The sequence below is a fragment of the Anolis carolinensis genome, chromosome 6 (genome assembly GCF_035594765.1).
Source record: "Anolis carolinensis isolate JA03-04 chromosome 6, rAnoCar3.1.pri, whole genome shotgun sequence".
NCBI lineage: Eukaryota > Metazoa > Chordata > Lepidosauria > Squamata > Dactyloidae > Anolis > Anolis carolinensis.
In genome coordinates this window covers 101,697,194-101,716,539 of record NC_085846.1, presented here as the reverse complement: position 1 = coordinate 101,716,539, position 19,346 = coordinate 101,697,194, and the positions used below count along the sequence as shown (strand labels likewise).

Below are 19,346 nucleotides of genomic sequence, written 5' to 3'. Positions count from 1 at the left end.
AGTTTGAGAGCAATAACCTTTCAAGGGTGCGAGAATAAATTCCAAAAGAAATAGAGAGGTGTCTAAAACTGTAACAAAGATGTGACTCCATAGCCTTTGTCAAAATCAAAGCTGAAGTCAGTGTTATGAAAGTTCAATTTAAGAATTTATCTGAGAATTAGACCATTTCTTAGGAAGACTGACTGAATGCATCCTTGCAAGATTAAGACATGTGATGCATGGAGCAAATATAATGCCCAAAACGATTTTATCTCGGTTTTTTCATCTTACCAAAGTCAGATCAAGTGTGGTAATTGCTGCTCACATTTTCACTGTGACTGGATCCTGACGGAGTCGTATGAAGAGGAGACCCATTCAAATCAAAGCAGTGTGTAACTTGGTAATGACTCATATGGTTGAAATCAATGGAACTTCACTAACTACAGCCAAGTCTGGCTCCAACCTTGAATCCTATACTACTATGTGAAAATATAAGAAGCCATTAATACATTTGTGTATAATTTCCATACACATTTAATTGCAAAACTAGATTTAAGCTTAATGAAGGAAGGGATGTCAATCTGTGTTTTGGGGGCATTTTTTCAGAAAGGATATCCATTCTTTGGCCCCACTTCTCCCATGAATGACAACCATTGGTTGGACTGGATGGTCCTTTGGTATCTTCCAACTTTTAAAGTCCATGACTGTATGAAACAATCTCATATTCCCTGCACCTGTGTAGCCATGTCAGTTATACCTCCATAATAAATTGATCAGACTGCAGACAACAGAAGGAACACAGTGACTATAGATCAGTGGTTCTCAACCTGTGGGTCCCCAGATATTTTGGCATTCAACTCCGAGAAATCCTAACAGCTGGTAAGCTGGCTGGGATTTCAGGCAGTTGTAGGCCAAAACACCTGGAGACCCACAGGTTGAGAACCACTGATATAGATACTGACCACCCAAGATCTGGAAACATGTACAGGTGAGTGTTATTGTCATGAGGGGCATGGCCTTAGTGTACAATAGGTTTGGAAAGAACATTTCCTTTAACAAAATGTCAACAAGGCTTTGGATCATATGCAGGAATGTTAACTGTATCAAGAAACCTATCTCATGATTTAGCCTTTGATATACAAATTAGTTGCTGCTCTTTGGATACAGCACATTGTTCATGTTTTTATGCATTTATTATAAAAGTAATTGCCTATTGCAGACAGGGCCGGTCCAACAATGAGGCGAATTAAGCGGTCGCTTCGGGCGCAAACCATACGGGGGCGCAGTCGAGACTGCTTTTTCTGTTGATTTCTTGTAAAACATGTTTTGGTGCTTAATTTGTAAAATCTTAATGTAATTTGATGTTTAATAGGCTTTTCCTTAATCCCTCATTATCCAACATTTTTGCTTATCCAACGCTTTTATTTTTCAGTGTTTGTTTGGGGGGGTGTGCAAAATTCCGTTCGCCTACACTTCAAAAATACCTAGGGCCGGCTCTGATTGCAGACCATATGAGTGACAATAAGGACAAGTCAGTGCATTGCTAGGAGTTTATTCTGAAGCTTTGCTTTAAGTCTTTATCACAAAAGACAATTTATGTTGCAACGAGTTACTAGAAACTGAGATGGTTTTCATAAATTCCTACTATTATAAAAGTAGAGCACAGGAGACTGTTCTGAGCCATCTTCAAAAAGCAGACCATTATTTTTGTATATAAACTGTACACAAAAAAAAACCAAGGCACTATACATTTTTGGGATTATTAAAGATGGATTCAGAGAGTTTCCCAAGAAAACCCGTGTGACAATGCTTTGTTCAGTTTAGCACCTGAAACAGCACTGAGACCAAGTTATTGACTATTAAGAAGAGGAACCGTTCAGAATGAGAGAGAGAGAGAGAGAGAGAGAGAGAGAGAGAGAGAGAGAGAGAGAGAGAGAGATCACACAAACACACATTGGTGGTTAAACTAGTCCAGAACAAGCAACCCCAATGCCCCACTACTTTTCTTTCCCAAAAGACACCTTGAAAGTGAATAATACACATTGCATTGTTAAATACACCCTTGTTCTGTGTGTTTTATATAAATATAAATTCTTTTGAAAATCCACAGCTTTAACAAAATAACACTTTACAAAGGGAACATCTCCAAAACTCAAAATGGCAAGTAGTGTACGTAGCCCAAAGACGTGTTGCAGCAGTGGTCTGAGAAACTTACCACTAAAAGTACGAAGAAGAACATGATTCATAAACATGGCCAAACATTTGAGCCCCCCGCCCTCCTGCCCCCCAAAAAAGAGTTCGCCAGAGAGTCCTTCCATACATTTACAATATTACTTGGCATTAGAACAGACATTAATGCATTAGATTTCGTTTGTTGTGCTGCTGCTCGTTCCAAGAGGTGTTGAAAATGTCGACAGATTCCACTGTAGGGTTAGCCCTTGATTCCAACCAACACGCTGCTTAGAAAAGCCCTTTTGCCTTTTTGAGGTTCACCTGTTTCCAGGAAGGCAGTGCATTGTATTCTTCTCTTGTCATCTGTAACGCAGTCTGATTTAAAACAGAAAGAAAATGCTGACAGTTATTACAATGAAAGTATTACAAGTATAAAAAAGAGATTTTATTGAACAAAAGAACTCCAAAGCAATGTGAAGTTCAAGGAGCCCATCAACGTTTTGTTCCCACTTACCTCAAAGTCTTCATCTGAAAGGTAGATTTCAAGATTTAAGGGATCCACTCCCTCTGGGAGGGGCCTTGCTAGGAGATCAGCCAATGGGTACAGCTTTTTGCATAGTTTGGCCAGTACGTCTTCTACAAGGATGATTTGATTAGAAGCTTCCGCATCCTAGAAATTGAAGAGAGGGTGTTTTTCATTGGGAGGCCGAATATTTCATCAGTTTCAAAACATGGTTAGCCACATTTCAAGTAATACAGATTGAGTATCTCTTATCCTGAACTCCAAAATACCCCAAAATCATCCACATGGGTGGCTGAGATAGTAATAGTTTGCTTTCCGATGGTTCAGTTTTCATTGGGAAGCAGATCAGAAGCATTTCAGATAAGGGATTACTTAATTTTATTTCATGCACAAAACAGTTCAGAATATGTGTATAAGGTATATATGAAACATACATAAATGTTGTGTATAGATTTGAGTCCCATCTCCAAGACATCTCATTTTGGATTTATATGCAAATACACCCCCCTCCCCCCAAACTGAAATACAGAACGGTTCTGACTCTATACATCTCAGATTAGAGATGCTCAACTTGCATCTAATGCTCAGGCCAAAGGTATCCATGGACAGGTCAATGCGTGAATTCTTCCTCATCCCAGACCTTTTCTTATTTTATTAGCAATTAAAAAATGGTGAGAATGCTTCTCTCAGTGCTCCCTTTTGTGCACAAAGGTAATCATCTTTGGCCCCATCCATATGATTTTCCTTTAGTTAAGTCTAGAATGTAATGTTCTCATAATGTAAGAATTTATTTTTACCTCAAGAGGAGAACATTTCGCACACTGTCATTTCATTTTAAGTCTTTACATTTCTAACCAAAGTGATTTGTATTTCCAAGCTGGATCTGTTGAAAACTCTGGTTTTACATAAAACAGGTTTCTTTAGAACAGAGAAAGTACAACTACTGTCCCATTTTTCAGTCTGGACAACAGTGAACAAATGATTTAGGTAGAACTCTGTTTTTGAAATACTGGTATTAAAAGCATTCCTGGGCCCTGAAAAATTTGTGATGAATAGGTAATAAAACCTCTGTCAGAATTGTCCTCTGGCCATTATTTCAACCCTCCTTCTTTTTGAGATGACTGATGTTTTTTAAACCATTTAATAACCCTGGCTTTTAGTGCTTTCTAATATGGTGGACTTGCCTTTCCAGCAGATAACAGAAAACTAAAAAGTGATGAGAATAGTTCATTTACCATTTCAGTGATCTCAGCAATATCTTCTCTATGCTCCCAACTGGGAAACATATTTGTGAACGTCAGAGGCTCAAGCCCAGCATGAATTAGGTAAGATTTAGGAGGTTTCTTCACATTCTTTCCTATTTAGCCCAGGGGAGAAAAAAACCAATTGTTACTTTTAAAATCCAATATGCACAACCTTACTTCATACCTGCTTTGTTAATTGCTTACTGTTGGAAAAAAAAGTTTCATACTGAAATCCTTCACCAACAAAGATCATTTTAGATATAATTTTAAGATTAAGACTGGGAAGGACAGCTAGGAAGGATGTTCTTGACTTTGAAATCCAAAGTGACACTCATCCAAGTCATATATTTCCAGTTGTTATGTATGGTTAGTAAGCGGCACAATCAAGTAAACCAAGAGGGAGAAAATCAATTGATTTATGGACCCATCATGAGGTGACATGATTCAATGGAGATGACAATAAATAATGCTGGGAAAAGGAAAAGGAAGTAGGACAGGAGGAAGACGACACTCCTGTTGGGCTGACTCAATAAAAAAAGCCATGGCCCAAACTTTGCAAAATCTAAGCAAGGCTGTTAACAGCAGGATCACTAATGAGATGGTTCTTGTTATAAGTCAAATACCAATTTAATGTCACATAAAAAAAATCTATGGATATATGTTCTTTAAAGTGTAACATGTCAAAACAGGAAATACTGGTGTCAATACTATCTAAACAAACAGTGATATTGGAGAAATCGAAATGTGATCAAGGCCCTGCTTAGAAAATGACCTCACAACGGACAGGAATCAAATACCAGAATGGAAACTGTTTTGTTGCAAAAGGACTAGTGTGACAATCAAGATGGCCTTATTTAGTTGGCTTCATTTCAGCACAATGCTAGACACTTTATGTTGGTGACATTATGGTGCAAATGAAAGTTTGCATCTGGCTGTTATATAAAGATGTAGCTTTTAATCGGGATTGACTCCAATCCATTGGGGAAAACAAGGCAGATTCTAGCCTACAACTAGAACAGCAATTATATCTATTCACTACGCCAAGTTGACAGAGCCCTTTAGTACCTTGAAGACAAGGAATTTCTTGAGGCATTATCTTTTTGTACACAAGAAACAACCCTTCATAAAATACATCAAATGAGCTGGAAAGAGTTTTAAATACCCAGATACATAATGATTTATGAACAATGGAAGAAAATCCAACTTAGCAAAGCAGAATGCATTAAAGGCAACAGAAAAACAAGAACACATCTTGGCAGGAAAAGTACGATGCATAACCTGAATATTATATTCAACTGCAGAAACAAAGCATGAAATCTAGTTGACAAGTGTAAGCATTTGTGGAGAAGATTACTTTCTCTTATAATCTTATTTAAACCAAGAGATACTGTGTCAATTCTGTCAATCAACACATTCTACAGCTTCTCAATAAGCATGCCTTTTAAAAGTACAGTTTCTCAAAGTACAGTGGGTGCATAACACTAGGCCTGGATCTAAAGTAGATCGAGTGATCTACAGGAAGGCCAGTAAGAATTGAGGCCTCCAGTTTAATCATCATAATAGCATTTACTATCATAAACTGCTGAAATGAGGAACACATGGACATATCTCTGAACAAAAACTTCTGTAATTCTTTTCCCACTTTGCACCAAATGTAGCCAATGGAAATTGGGTGAAAACAAAACAAAACAGATAACAAGAAGCCAGATTCCATTTTCATATGCTTCAGGAACATAAGGAATGCCTATCAATTGGGGAAATCTCCCTCAAAGGAGCTGAGCATCTTAGAGAGGCCGAGGGAGCTTTATCTTAGAGCACCATGCAGTGGACATCCATGTGGCTTTCTGAATAACATGGGGAGCTTGGCTTTAAAAGCTCCTTCAAGCATTTGATAAACTTAAGCTCATCCAGATTCACAATACCACCCTGAACACATTGAATCTCACTTGATTCTGAAAGCTAAACAGTGTCAGTCCTCCAGGACATACTGGGAAATCAACAGAGGTAGGAAATAATCCTGCCTGAAACCCGAGCAGCAACTTTTGTTTGGAGTTGACAATACTGACAATACTTGATGGACCAAGGTTCTGGCTTCATATAAAGCAGTTTTCTAGGTTAGTCTGCCTCATCCTGGTCACCGATCTGAGACACAACGTTCTTAAAATGCTTGTCTCATTTACAAGCTGTTGTTATTAATAATAGATGCCTGTGTCATCCTAGGGTTAAACTTGATGCAATCAAGTTCCATAAAGAGAAAGCTGAACTTAATCTGAACCAATGGCTGTGGTCCAAAAGCCAAATGTTTGTTGTGATTGTTAAATCTAATAGAACTGAGCATTATAAGAAACATATTACTTCAACAACAACAAAACAAACAACACATTAAAAGCCCAAAGTTTTTTACTCTCCACTCTGTAGCACAAAGTAAACAGAGCTCAGATAAGTTAACTCTGAGGATTCAAATGAGAAATAGCTCTAGATAAAGGGGAAAGGGAAGTCTAACACAAGGATGGCCTCCATTGTTCATTTCTGGGCAGCATCAGCACTCATTCCTGGAAACAAGGGTAAACTTCATATGAGAAACCTGCCAACACAAACTTTCTTTATTTGTGATTACCTTTGCAGTACTGAAGAACGGTCTCCATGGCACATTTTCTGTCTGAAGCCCACCGGATTCGGGCAGATCCAGCTATTTTGTTTTCCACAGGCCACCAACCTTGCCAGAGATACACTTCGTGGTGATTGTCAACAAGGAAGAGGGCTGCACAGAGTAAACAGACATTGTTATGTGTTTGCATGTATTTGCTGGGAAGGTTGTGCAAACTATTTTCCCAGTCTCCCAATAAAGGACCATAAACACCCTGGTGCAAGGAAAAGGCACTATTCAGGTTGGAAATAATACATATCCAAGCAGGGGACAGACACAAGAGTTTTATGTTTCCGTGCATGGCGACTGGGAAGGTTATTTCTCCAAAACACATGGTAGGAGAAAAAAAATTGTGCATGGCTAATAGAGGCAAGTTCAAGGTTCAAAATGGCAGAAAATCTGGACAAATCTAAAAGCCAGAAGATTCTTAAATGTTTCATGGACAGAATGCAATACTATGATCATTTCTGCATATTACTAGCTTTATTTACCTGGCTGAGGAGCTGTGTAGAGGTCTTCTTGCAAGAATGGCATAGAATTGACCACAGAGGGGTCTCTTGATGGATATATATATTCAGTGGCCAAGAATTCTCCTGATGAACTACCAAGGATGAATAGGCGGGGTGTGAAATTAAACTTGCCGGGATCTTTCAAGAAAATAAACAATGGGAGTTCAATTAACACCCAGGAACAACACAAATTCTGTATTTCACATTTTTGTTTTTCTATGTAAGCCTTCTATATAATGAGTAAATGCAATGGGACATGTTATGTGAGGCAGATAAAAAGATAACTGATGATATTTCCTCTTGAGAGAAGACAGCCCATCCACACTCAGTTTCAAGATACTTTTTTTTGCCAAGGAATGAATGCTATTGAGAACTTTCCCGAGTCACTGGTAAGTCCAACAAGATGTGAGAGTTCGGGGGTATACATAATAGATTTATCATAAGAATCTCAAGCAATACCTTGCAACATACAGTCGTAAGCTTTTCGGTCTCTCCTTCCTAAGGCATCCCAAAATCCTATTGGCTCTGACCCTTCATCACATTCATGTATTGTTACCTTGCTACTACTGTGCAATCCTGCTTCCAATGGACATCTGAAACACAATCACAATCTATTAGAATTGTTAGGATTGTGGAGTTTTATTATAACACAGATTTTCCTACCTCTCATTGTTTAAAGAACAAATAAGCAATGTCAGATCATAAACAGAGCTTGGAATAGTCACTTGTTGGAACTACAGCTCCTAGCATCTCCATGAAGAATGTGCTTGATTTTGGATTTGAGAAAGAAGAGAGAATTACCTATGGTTTTGGGAAGCTAAAAGAATAAAATGATAGAGGTATTGTTTGACTGTGTTTAATAAACCTATTCTTGTAGTTTTAAACATGCCTGTAGATCTCTTTCACGTCTGAACTGGAATCAGGCCATGCATACTCCAAGGAAGAATCCATATAACAACACAACCATATTTAAGAGGACCTACTGAGACCCAGTCATCCAATCCAGGAAGGGAATAACTGGGGGAACAAGGGCAGGATGAGTGCCATGATTCCTAGGAGGTGGAGTTTTAGGGTCAATCCTCCAGCCAGTATTACTGGGGCTAGGATTGTATTATGAGTTTAAGAACTGAAATGAGGTTACAAGAGAAAGAAAGTCATTTAAAAACTCCTCACAGCACTATAATTGAGGACAGAAGTGGAACCATGTTGTTCTTCTGCTTGAAGAATTACTGTGAAGTAAAACCCTTTGCCAAACTGCTGCTAATCACTCAGCTTTCAGTCTACCTTCTGCCAATCCCTGGTTTATAAAATTGGCTTGAAATGAAATGGCCGTATCATTCCCTTTTCATTTTTAATCTGAAAATTATAAATCCAAATAATTATATCATCCTTGTTTGATATAAATAATTGTATCATGCATGCTTTGCCGTAACGCCAAAATATTTAAATTTTGAATGGCGGCTGTAAAATCTGTTACATAAATAAATAGTTGAGGTCATGATTATTATTCATTCCCTGTTAAAGAGTTTTAAAGTAAGTTCTACAGGTGTTAAATGCAGGCAATAGAGTAATCCCACTTAAAAAAAATAGCTTTAGGTACTTACTGTTCCTTTATTTTATTGGCCGCTGTTCTTCCTACTTCTTTAGTGTGTGGCTGGGCTTTGCAGCCATGCCACAAGTAAATGAGGGCTTTGTTAATGTTGAGGACAATCATCGAGGTCCTGGACCTTAGGCTGCTACAGTGACAGGCAACTTCAAGCAAGTTCCCTTCAAGGGGGACTTCTCCTCGTACGCAATACAATCGCCAATCGCCTAGAAGGGACATTGAGAATATATACATTTACTACAAAGCTACCAAGGATGCTTCCAAATAAAGAGGCTCTGGATATGCTAAACCTGGATTGAGGTGCTTGATGTTTGAGACTTGTGAAGTACTAAGTGTGAAGTGTGCTAAACTTTGTTTCCAACACTGCAAAACCTACACATTGACTGTGCTGGTCCCCCAGTGTTATTCTTTGCCAGTGTGACTAGGATCAGTGATGGGTGTTACTTTGCTTCAACACTCTACTCTTCATTTTCTTCTATGATTGTGCTTTAAACTTTTTTGGTGTCTTGGTTTTTAGGCCTGTTCCTGGGGTTATTTAGGGCACTGGTTCAAAAAATTGCATTGGATAGACTGCATCAGCTCTAGTTTCTTAGGGCCCTTCCAGGCAGGTCCTATATCCCAGATGTTCTGTTTTAAAGAGGATTATATGAGTTTAAACTACTAGATAATCTGGGATAAACAGAAAATCTGGGATTAGATCCTGGGACATAGGGCCTGTCTGGAAGGGCCCTCAGATATATAGTTATCACGGTTTTTATGGGTGTGCAGATGAAGAGCGATATATGGCATATGTTTCTGTATCCCAAAAACTAGAGCTGATAGGGGTGAGCAGGGATTTGAACCCTGGTCTCCAGAGTCATGTTTCTATGCTCAAGCTACTATAAAACGCTGGCTCTAGGTAGTGCAGATATACTAAGCTTTTTAACAATCCCGATTTAGCATCATCATGTACAGTGTTCCTTCACTTATCGCTGGGGTTAGGTTGCAGGACCACTCGCAATAAGTGAAAATCCGCGAAGTAGGGACACTATATTTATTTTAATATTTATACTTTTTTAGTAGTTATACACTATTTTAAGTCTTTATCAACCAATCATGTGTTGATAAATCACCTCATTCACCTTCCGTTGCCACTTGGGCTCCTTTTCTCTCCCTTTGGCTTCTCCTTCCTCCCTTCCTTAGGCTGTAAATTGTAATTTTTATGATTTATGATAGTCTTTTAGAGTTTATTGAAAAACCGCGAAACAGCGAATCCGCGAAAAGTGAACTGCGAAGTAGTGAGGGAACACTGTATTTCAAATCTAATGAAATAGATAACTTATTAAGTATATTGCCCAGTTCAGGAAATCCACTCAAAGTATTCCTACCCAGCCCTCTGGTCGCTTTATAACTAGTTCTACTTTTTAAATATGAAGCTGCATTGCATTGGATAGACTGCGTCAGTTCTTAGATATGGTTATCATGATTTTCTACGGGTGAGCAGATGAAGACTGGTATATGGCATATGTTCTGTACATAGAACTGACAGGGGAAAACTGGTCTTGTTTTTGGAATCACCAGGTCAAATATATCCAGAAACAGGTCAAACGTTTGAGGCACTAAGTTCTAGATTCAACCCATCTTTGCATCATAGATCATTGACTCATTTTGGGCCACTCACAGCTTGACCTACTTCACAGGTTTGTTATAAGGATGAAGTAGGGAGTGATTTATCCCCATAATCATTTATTTCTTCATCTTTTAGCCCCCAAAAATGCCTTGCAATAACATAGCTTTTTAAAAAGTCAATTAAACTACAAAACAGGTTAAAACATTAAAAGACATTTTTTTAAAAAAAACCCATAAATCAATGAGGAAAAGACAGTGCCCATGCAATAATAAGCCTCTCCTGGTCAGTTGCCAAAAGCTAGCTGAATAAAAAGGTTTCTGCCTGCTGCAGAGAGAAGAATAAAAGACCTAAGTACAGAACAGTGATCAAAATATAAATATTTCCCCCATTACGTGCAATTCAGTTGCTCATTTCCACAGAGATGTTTGGAAATGGCATTCTCAGACCTGGAAGTCATGCATCTGTCTCATAACAATCATGTATGAGCCAGCTATGACTCTCAGTTATAGAGAAAAAAAATCTCTGCACATGTTCAAAGGTACTTATTTCACTACCGTAGCTTCTTTGCCCAGGATGATTCCCATCATTCATCAACTGCCTGAATTAAATCCTAGTTATAGATTTAGAACAAATAAAGGAAAATAGAACAAATAAAGGAAATTTTTTATAACAAAGTTAAGATCTCCCTTCTCTCTAAAACACAGTAGAAATATGACGGGAAGATGATACTTTACTCTGAGTATTTTCTTCTTCTTCTTCCCTTCTCCCAGAATGAAGAATCATTCCACCTTGAAAACATTGCAGAAAACATGGGGGCTCTTTCCCTTGAAGAACTTGCACCTGAAAAATAATATTCAAGAATCCTAGTGAACTAAGTTTTGATTAACATTATATATGTTAGCCGCCCTGAGTCCCCTTGGGGAGATGGGGCGGGGTATAAAAATAAAGTTGTTGTTGTTGTTGTTGTTGTTATTATTATTATTATTATTATTATTATTATTATTTTCTATAAATATTTAGCCGTACATAATAACATTACATATCCACTATTTATTTTGATAAGCTGTTTGAATTGCAAGTGATATCTGATGCTATATCAGGCATGGGCAAACTTGGTCCCTCCGGGTGTTTTGGACTTCAACTCCCACGATTCCTAACAGCCTCAGGCCCCTTCCTTTTCCCTCTCAGCTTAAGTGGCTGAGAGGGAACAGGAAAGGGCCTGAGGCTGTTAGGAATGGTGGAAGTCCAAAACACCTGGAGGAACCAAGTTTGCCCATGAAACCACATCCAGCCCCTAAAGACATCCCAACACTTCTAGAATCCCCAGAACGATCTTTTTGTGGCCAAAAAAGAGCTGAAGTTTTGTTCCTAGAAACTTCAAGTACAACAATTTAGTTTTGAAGTAGGTTACAAGGAAGGGCTGTAGTGTTTAATATTTTTTAAACACATTTTGGGTAGTCCATGCAGCTCTCAAAGGGTCCCAAGGCACGAAAAATGGCTCCGGGAGCCATTGCAATTTCCATTTTTTGCCGTAGAATGACTCTCACTGCTTTATAGTTAACCTCCCAAAGAATAATCCAGACTGCTTCCAAATCTTGTAATTACTCTGCCTCATTCATGGAATTTTAATGAAAGCTCCAGATAACATCTTCTGCTTGCAGCCTTCCTGTGTTTTCCCAGCGCTTTCCACGTTGTTTTTATTCACATACACCGCTAAAGCATAAACAATGCCTCTTGAATGGCAAAAGGAAGTCTGGAAGGGCCCTGAGAGACGCTTACAAAAATGGAAGCCAATGTTTTCCTCACCTGAGCCCCTCTCTCTTCATCCAGCTCCACCGTCATCAACGCAGACGTTCCTTTCTCGCTGACAGTGGAATGCCTTCCTTGCCAGAAGAAGTACACACATTTCTCTTTGCCAACCACCCTGGTCTGCAAGTCTCCCTTTTGTCTGCTTCCAACTGCAAAGCCAAACCAAAAAGAGGCTGGATAACTAACAGGGCATGCATCCAACCCAGACCTCACATCTTGAGCTAAGCTAACAAATATGAAATCAAAGCAGTGCAAAATGTTCCTCTAAAAAACTGGTATGCATTAGGATCTGGCAGGCAAAAATACCAAAGGTTTACAATAAAAAGGAAGCCTGTAATATACACAAAAGCAGTATGCATGTGATGTATTTTCATCATAGGTAAAGGTAAAGGTTTTCCCCTGACTCTGGGGGTTGGTGCTCATCTCCATTTCTAAGCCAAAGAACTGGCGTTGTCCAGAGACACCTCCAAAGTCATATGGCCAGCATGACTGCATGGAGCACTGTTACCTTCCCACTGGAGCAGTATCTTTTGATCTACTCACATTTGCATGTTTTCTAACTGCTAGGGTGGCAGAAACTGGGGCTAACAGCGGGCACTTACTCTGCTCCCCAGATTCGAACCTGCAACCTTTTAGTCTGCAAGTTCAGCAGCTCAGCGTTTTAACACGCTGCACCACCGGGGGCTCCTATTTTCATCATACTGCCATATTAAAAAACATGTACTGTGTCATTTCCCACATAATACGTAGGAAACGTTGATGGTTGCTATTTTTCAGCGCTGCTTATCTAACAGTATTGTTAGGTACAGTTGGGCAGCAAGAGGTTAAATTCTCTTAAGTAAAAATTCTATTACACTGGAAGACAGAAGTATGTATAAGAACCTTAAATTGCAGATATATTGGTTTCATGAGTAACTACTAGTTTCTTTATTAATGTAACACATTTATCCAAGAGGTGAGTCACAGGCTATGAACATTTCAGTGGTTCTCTTTCAAAACTACACCCTTAATCTTAAAACCACCTTGATGACTAACAGGTACAGTAGAGTCTCACTTATCCAACATAAACAGGTCGGCAGAACGTTAGATAAGTGAAAATGTTGGATAATAAGGAGGGATTAAGGAAAAGCCTATTAAACATCAAATTACATTAAGATTTTACAAATTAAGAACCAAAAAGTCATGTTTTACAACAAATTGATAGAAAAAGCAGTTCAATACACGGTAAAGAAAGAAATTGTGCCAGCAATTTACACAGGTTGTGAATCACAAAGACTTAAAGGTTTCCCCTGACGTTAAGTCCAGTCGTGTCCGACTCTGGGGGTTGTTGCTCATCTCCATTTCTAAGACGAAGAGCCGGCATTGTCCGTAGACACCTCCAAGGTCATGTGGCCGGCATGACTGCATGGAGTGCCGTTACCTTCCCACCAGAGCGGTACCTATTGATCTACTCACATTGGCATGTTTTCGAACTGCTAGGTTGGCAGGAGCTGGGGCTAACAGTGGGTGCTCATTCCGTTCCGGGATTTGAACGTGGGACCTTTCGGTCTGCAAGTTCAGCAGCTCAGCGCTTTAAAACACTGAGCCACAGTAACATGTAGTAATTACTGTATTTACAACTTTAGCACTAAACATTGCAATGTATTGAAAACATTGACTACAAAAACATTGACTACTAAAAGGCTGACTGCGTTGGATAATACGGAATGTTGGATAAGCGAAGATTGGATAAGTGAGATTCTACTGTATTTTCAAAAACATCAAAGGGATGGAGTACAAAGGACTGTGTTGCACCATAAGCAAACATTTATATTCATATCCTGGCCTCAGCCTTACAAGTAAGGAAGCTCTGAGCAATTAATATATGAAAAGGGGGAAAATCAATCTCTGTTTTGCCTGGATAGCCAGGTGCATCATAAGCAGGACGGATCAATTTTACTCGATTCAGGCACATCAATGTTATTTGCAGCAGGATCAGATTTCCCCACTAACCTGAAGTGCTCACCAGGTACTTCCATTTCACAACATACGTATCTCCTTCGTGGAACTGCCCAATGCTTTGCTTCGGGAGCCTGCTGTAATCGAATTCCAAGATATGCCAGACATCCACAGAGATGGTGATGATTTCAAACTGCCTCCGATCCTCTCCCTCGATCAAGCCATAGCCACGGCCAATGTTCATCCCGTCCAAGACCGTGCCGACGGTCGTCTCAGGCAAAGGTACCATCCGCATGATGTCATATGGCTTAGCATCAGACTTGGTCTCTTCCTGTAATGAGACACAAGGCGGGATTCATCTTAAGAAAGCAATTTTTAAAAGGCATGAGCAAACTTTGGCCCTCCAGGTGTTTTGGACTCCAACTCCCACCATTCCTAACAGCCTCAGGCCCTTTCCTTTTCCCCCTCGGCCGCTTAAGCGGCCGAGGGGGAAAAGGAAGGGGCCTGAGGCTGTTAGGAATGGTGGGAGTTGGAGTCCAAAACTCCTGTTGGGCCCAAGTTTGCCCATGCCTGATTTAGCCCTTATCACAATATTAAAGGTCTATTAAAGTTTGCCAGAGGTTGTGAATCACAAAGACTTAAAAAGTACACCCTGGATTTTTTTCCCATTTTATCGTTTGTGTAAAATCATAAGAAATGCTACCATCTTTAAGTCCGTGTAACATAGAGAAACAATTCATATTGATAGCTATACTGCAATTCTCCCATCCATTAATTCACAGGGAAAAAAAATCAATCTCTTAGCTTCAGTTTTCCGACCTGTAAAATGAGCATAAAATAATGCAGGTTTTAAAAAAATTAAGTTTGCTCCGTGATATAGTACAGTAGAGTCTCACTTATCCAAGCTAAACGGGCCGGCAGAAGCTTGGATAAGCGAATATCTTGGATAATAAGGAGGGATTAAGGAAAAGCCTATTAGACATCAAATTAGGTTATGATTTTACAAATTAAGCACCAAAACATCATGTTATAGATCAAATTTGACAGAAAAAGTAGTTCAATACGCAGTAATGTTATGTAGTAATTACTGTATTTACGAATTTAGCACCAAAATATCACAACATATTGGCTTGGATAATCCAGAAGCTTGGATAAGTGAGACTCTACTGTATAAACCAATACCTGTAATATATATCAACTACTATTGTTCTGCTTGTACCTTAAGGGGAGATTCACTAGAATTCTTCTCAGCAGGCTTCTTCAGTTCAGTCCAATCAAGAAATTTCTCTTTAAATAGTATTGTTTCATTGTGCTCTGTGAGCCTGCCAAAAATAGCCCAGTCTGGCCTGCCTTGTCCTTTTCTGTTTTACAGAAGAGAGAAACAGAAAAAAATGTTCCACCATAAATTAATAATTCAAACTATAAAAGGGCAACAAACCAAAATAAAAATCCTTGCCTATTATCAAACTTATGCATACAGTAATTCTTGATTTTTTTGAAAATTACAAGATCCTCAGTAAAATTCTTGCAAATTTTGATGCAGTAATATAAAAAATATAAAAGGAGCCACTGGTGGCGCACAGTGTTAAACCACTGAGCTGCTGAACTTGCTGACTGAAAGATCAGGGGTTCAAATCTGAGGAACGGGGTAAGCTCCCACTGTTAGCCCCAGCTTCTGTCAACCTAGCAGTTTGAAAACAACTAAATCTAGTTATCCCACACCAGACATCTGCTAGGAAGTTTGTACAGCTGGACAAACAGGCAAGATACATGAAAGGAAGCCTCTCTGAGACAAAGGAGTGCGCACAGAGCCTTTCGTTTGCATGCGCTTGTAAAAGATGCATAGACCAGTTCTCATGTTTTTTAACTGTAGATTTGATATGTAGCATGACAGCCCCGGTGGCGAAGTGTGTTAAAGCACTGAGCTGCTGAACTTGCAGACTGAAAGGTAGCAGGTTCAAATCCCGGGAGCAGAGTGAGCGCCCACTGTTAGCTCCAGCTTCTGGAAACCTAGCAGTTCGAAAACATGCTAATGTGAGTAGATCAATAGGTACCGCTACGGCGGGAAGGTAACGGTGCTCCATGCAGTCATGCCAGCCACATGACCTTGGAGGTGTCTACAGACAATGCTGGCTCTTTGGCTTAGAAATGGAGATGAGCACCAACCCCCAGAGTCGGACACGACTAGACTTAATGTCAGGGGAAAACCTTTACCTTTAACTAATATAAAAGTGAATTGAGGATGAGTATCCTTTATCCAAAATGCTTGGGACCAGAAGTGTTTTGGATATTAGCTTTCTTTTGGATTTTGGAATACCTGTATTTACATATGCATACCTAATGAGATATCTGGGAGATGGGATCCAGGTCTAAATATGACATTCATTTATTTTACCCTGGAGGCAAGTTTATACAGTATTAAAAATATTTTTGAGCATGATACAAAGTTTGTGTACACTGAATAATCAGAATCATCAGGTGACATTATTTCAGTAATCCAGGCGAAAAGTTCCAGATTTCTGGGCAAGAGATGTTCAACCTGTGTTAAGATGCATAACTTTCCCAAATAATTCAAAAAATAAAACATTTCTTCTTTCTAATATATTTTTAACTTGTCTCCAGTCTCCGCTCTGTGTAAGCGGCTAAAGCAGACATGGGCAAATTTCTGCCCTCCAGGTGTTTTGGACTTCAACTCCCACAATTCCTAACAGCCTACTGGCTGTTAGGAATTGTGGGAGTTGAAGTCCAAAACACCTGGAGGGCTGACGTTCGCCCATGCCTGGGCTAAAGTGAACATAAATCAACCTCACAACCTCTGAGGATGCCTGTCAGAGATATGGGCGAAACGTCAGGAGGGAATGCTTATGGAACATGGTCATACAACCTGGAAAACACACAACAACCCATAGATCATATTCTTTTTCATTCTATGAATCTATGAGAACAAGCAAGTTAAGGGAACCTTCTAGTACATATGCAGTTCAGATTCTCATTTGGAGAAGAAATTCACTGTTATGAGTCAAGCCGTTTGATACCTTGGAATAAGGGAGTTGCATTCGCCAGGATCTAGAGGATTGATATCACAGTTGGCATAGTCAAAGGTACCATTCCATAAGTGTTTGGCCAGCTGGAATGCCACTTTCCTTTGCCCGAGTGTGACTTCTTTCCCATGCCAAACATATACTTCACTACCAAAATCAAACACCAAGACCTGAAAGGGGATGGGATGGAAGAAGAGCAAATTATAGTCACTTGATCATATCTTAAAGGGTAATGCTACATCACAGTTTAGCATTTCAAGAGTGAGACCTGGCTCATTCACTCCTCACCATCTTTTCTTTGCAAGGCAGTGAGTCAGAGTTGCTGCAACTTACAATACTAAACTGTGACCTATACTTATGGGAAAACAAGGCAAATCAATAAGAAATATACTTACCTCCAAATTGATTACCCTCAATGCTATTATGTTTGCTGTATTTTTTGTATGACCTTTTTTTAGTATATAAGTCTACATTACCACCACTATCCCACAAAACATTCAAATCCAGAATCTATATTAAGGATGCCATGCTATCTGTTTCCTGCAATGCTGCTTTGTTTGTGTATTCTGAAATTGAATCTCTTAGACCTAACTGAAGTTCTATTTTGAGGACAAGAATACTAGCCCTCCGCCAGCTGTCAAAAATGGCTATTAACAAGTATTATTTAAGCATTGAGTTGGGACCAATTCTGTTTTCAGAGCTTGGAAAAGTGATTTGTAGGGACTAGAACTTTCCAAGTCACTCAGCTCTACAAGGGAAATGGGACAAAAGGCAAGAGTTTGTTTGCGCTCCCATTTGAAAAGGAACAATGAAGCTGCTACTGAATTGCTAAATGCCACTTACTATACCTCTTTTGAATTTAACAGAGTACACTTTGGCATCTTTCCCCAGTAGTCGTCATCAGGAATTAGCTTATCATCAACTAATCGGTAAATGCAATTTGTTTCTATAATTGCAGCTTCATACATTTCGTCTTCCTCGGGTCTTCCAGCAGCTTGAAACGAGCAGACAAAACAAAAAATGTTATCAATGTAGAGCAAGGCATAATAATTCGGAAGAAGCCATTTGGGAATGCTTGTACAACAGGCAGCCAGAGAGAGAGAAAACAAAAACTTCCTTACACTGGTAACTTGTTTGACCGCCGAGGAGTTTCCAGAAGTCTTTGGCGGCGTGAGTGTGAGTATTGATCCCTTCCTCTATGGTCTGCACGTATGAAGCCCGGCAGCCAAGCTCCCTCTTCGTCTGAATTAAAGTTGCAAGTTCTGAAGCCTAAGGAATTGAACAAGATTAGATGAATAGACTTCCCTAAGTGGCAGGACAATTGTTCAATTCAGACGAGAAAGGAACTGACGGGTTGCTGAGAGTTTTCTGTGCTGTATGGTCATGTTCCAGAAGCATTCTTTCCTGACGTTATGCCCACATCTATGGCAGTCATCCTCAGAAGTTGTGAGGTCTATTGGAAATTAGGCAAGTGGAGCTTATATATCTGTGGAATGTTCAGGGTGGGAGAAAGAACTCTTATCTGCCTGAGGAAAGTGTGAATGTTGCAACTGGCCAGCTTGATTGGCATTGAATAGCCTTGCAGCTCAAAGCCTGGTTGCTTCCTGCCTGGGGGAATATTATTTGAGAACATAGAAATGCTGGACTACTCTAACAACCACCATGTCAGGCTACACAGAGAAGCTACCGAAATCCACAAGCATGTGGACAATTTCAACAAAAAGGAGGAGACCATGAAAATGAAAAAAAAATCTGGCTACCAGTATTAAAAAAACCCTCTAAAATCAGGACAGTTAATAAAGAAACAACACTAAAAAAACAAGGGAATTCCAGACAAAAAAAATCAGGGCCAGCTAACACCTCCAAACAGACAATTCCCCCGCCACAAGCAGCCAGGCTTTGAAGCTGCAAGGCTACAATGCTAATCAAGGTGTCCAATTGCAACATTCACACTTGCCTCAAACAGGCAAGAGTTCTTTTTCCCACCCTGAATATTCCACAGATATATAAACCCCACTTGCCTAGTTTCCAACAAAACTCACAACTTCTGAGGATGCCTGCCATAGATGTGGGCAAAATGTCAGAAGAGAATGCTTCTGGAACATGGCCATACAGCCCTGAAAACTCACAGCTACCTAGTGATTCCAGCCATAAAAACCTTCAATAACATGAAAAATTGACATTTTCCGCTGTTTTCATTATACAAACAACACCGAACATGGAAACTGTGTCAAATATAAACAGGCTCTCTGGTTTCCACTTAAAGAAA

The 19,346-nt window shown here is 39.5% G+C and overlaps 1 protein-coding gene across 35 annotated transcripts in view; it reads right to left on the bottom strand.

The window, feature by feature from the left end:
- Positions 1-1,515: 1,515 nt before the first annotated feature.
- The window catches only part of svil (supervillin), a 154,935-nt gene continuing 137,104 nt past the window's right edge, over positions 1,516-19,346 (bottom strand). For all 35 annotated transcript variants that reach the window (XM_016994262.2, XM_008112362.3, XM_008112347.3 and 32 more), the window contains 14 exons: positions 18,199-18,346; positions 17,926-18,071; positions 17,072-17,247; positions 15,256-15,397; positions 14,091-14,367; positions 12,096-12,247; positions 11,024-11,129; positions 8,679-8,886; positions 7,534-7,667; positions 7,057-7,212; positions 6,536-6,679; positions 3,910-4,031; positions 2,666-2,821; positions 1,516-2,526 (listed from right to left, as the gene is read on the bottom strand). In XM_016994262.2, the coding sequence (XP_016849751.2) occupies positions 2,440-2,526; positions 2,666-2,821; positions 3,910-4,031; positions 6,536-6,679; positions 7,057-7,212; positions 7,534-7,667; positions 8,679-8,886; positions 11,024-11,129; positions 12,096-12,247; positions 14,091-14,367; positions 15,256-15,397; positions 17,072-17,247; positions 17,926-18,071; positions 18,199-18,346 (2,154 nt within the window). In that variant the 3' untranslated portion in view covers positions 1,516-2,439. The remainder of the gene's footprint in view (positions 2,527-2,665; positions 2,822-3,909; positions 4,032-6,535; positions 6,680-7,056; positions 7,213-7,533; positions 7,668-8,678; positions 8,887-11,023; positions 11,130-12,095; positions 12,248-14,090; positions 14,368-15,255; positions 15,398-17,071; positions 17,248-17,925; positions 18,072-18,198; positions 18,347-19,346) is intronic.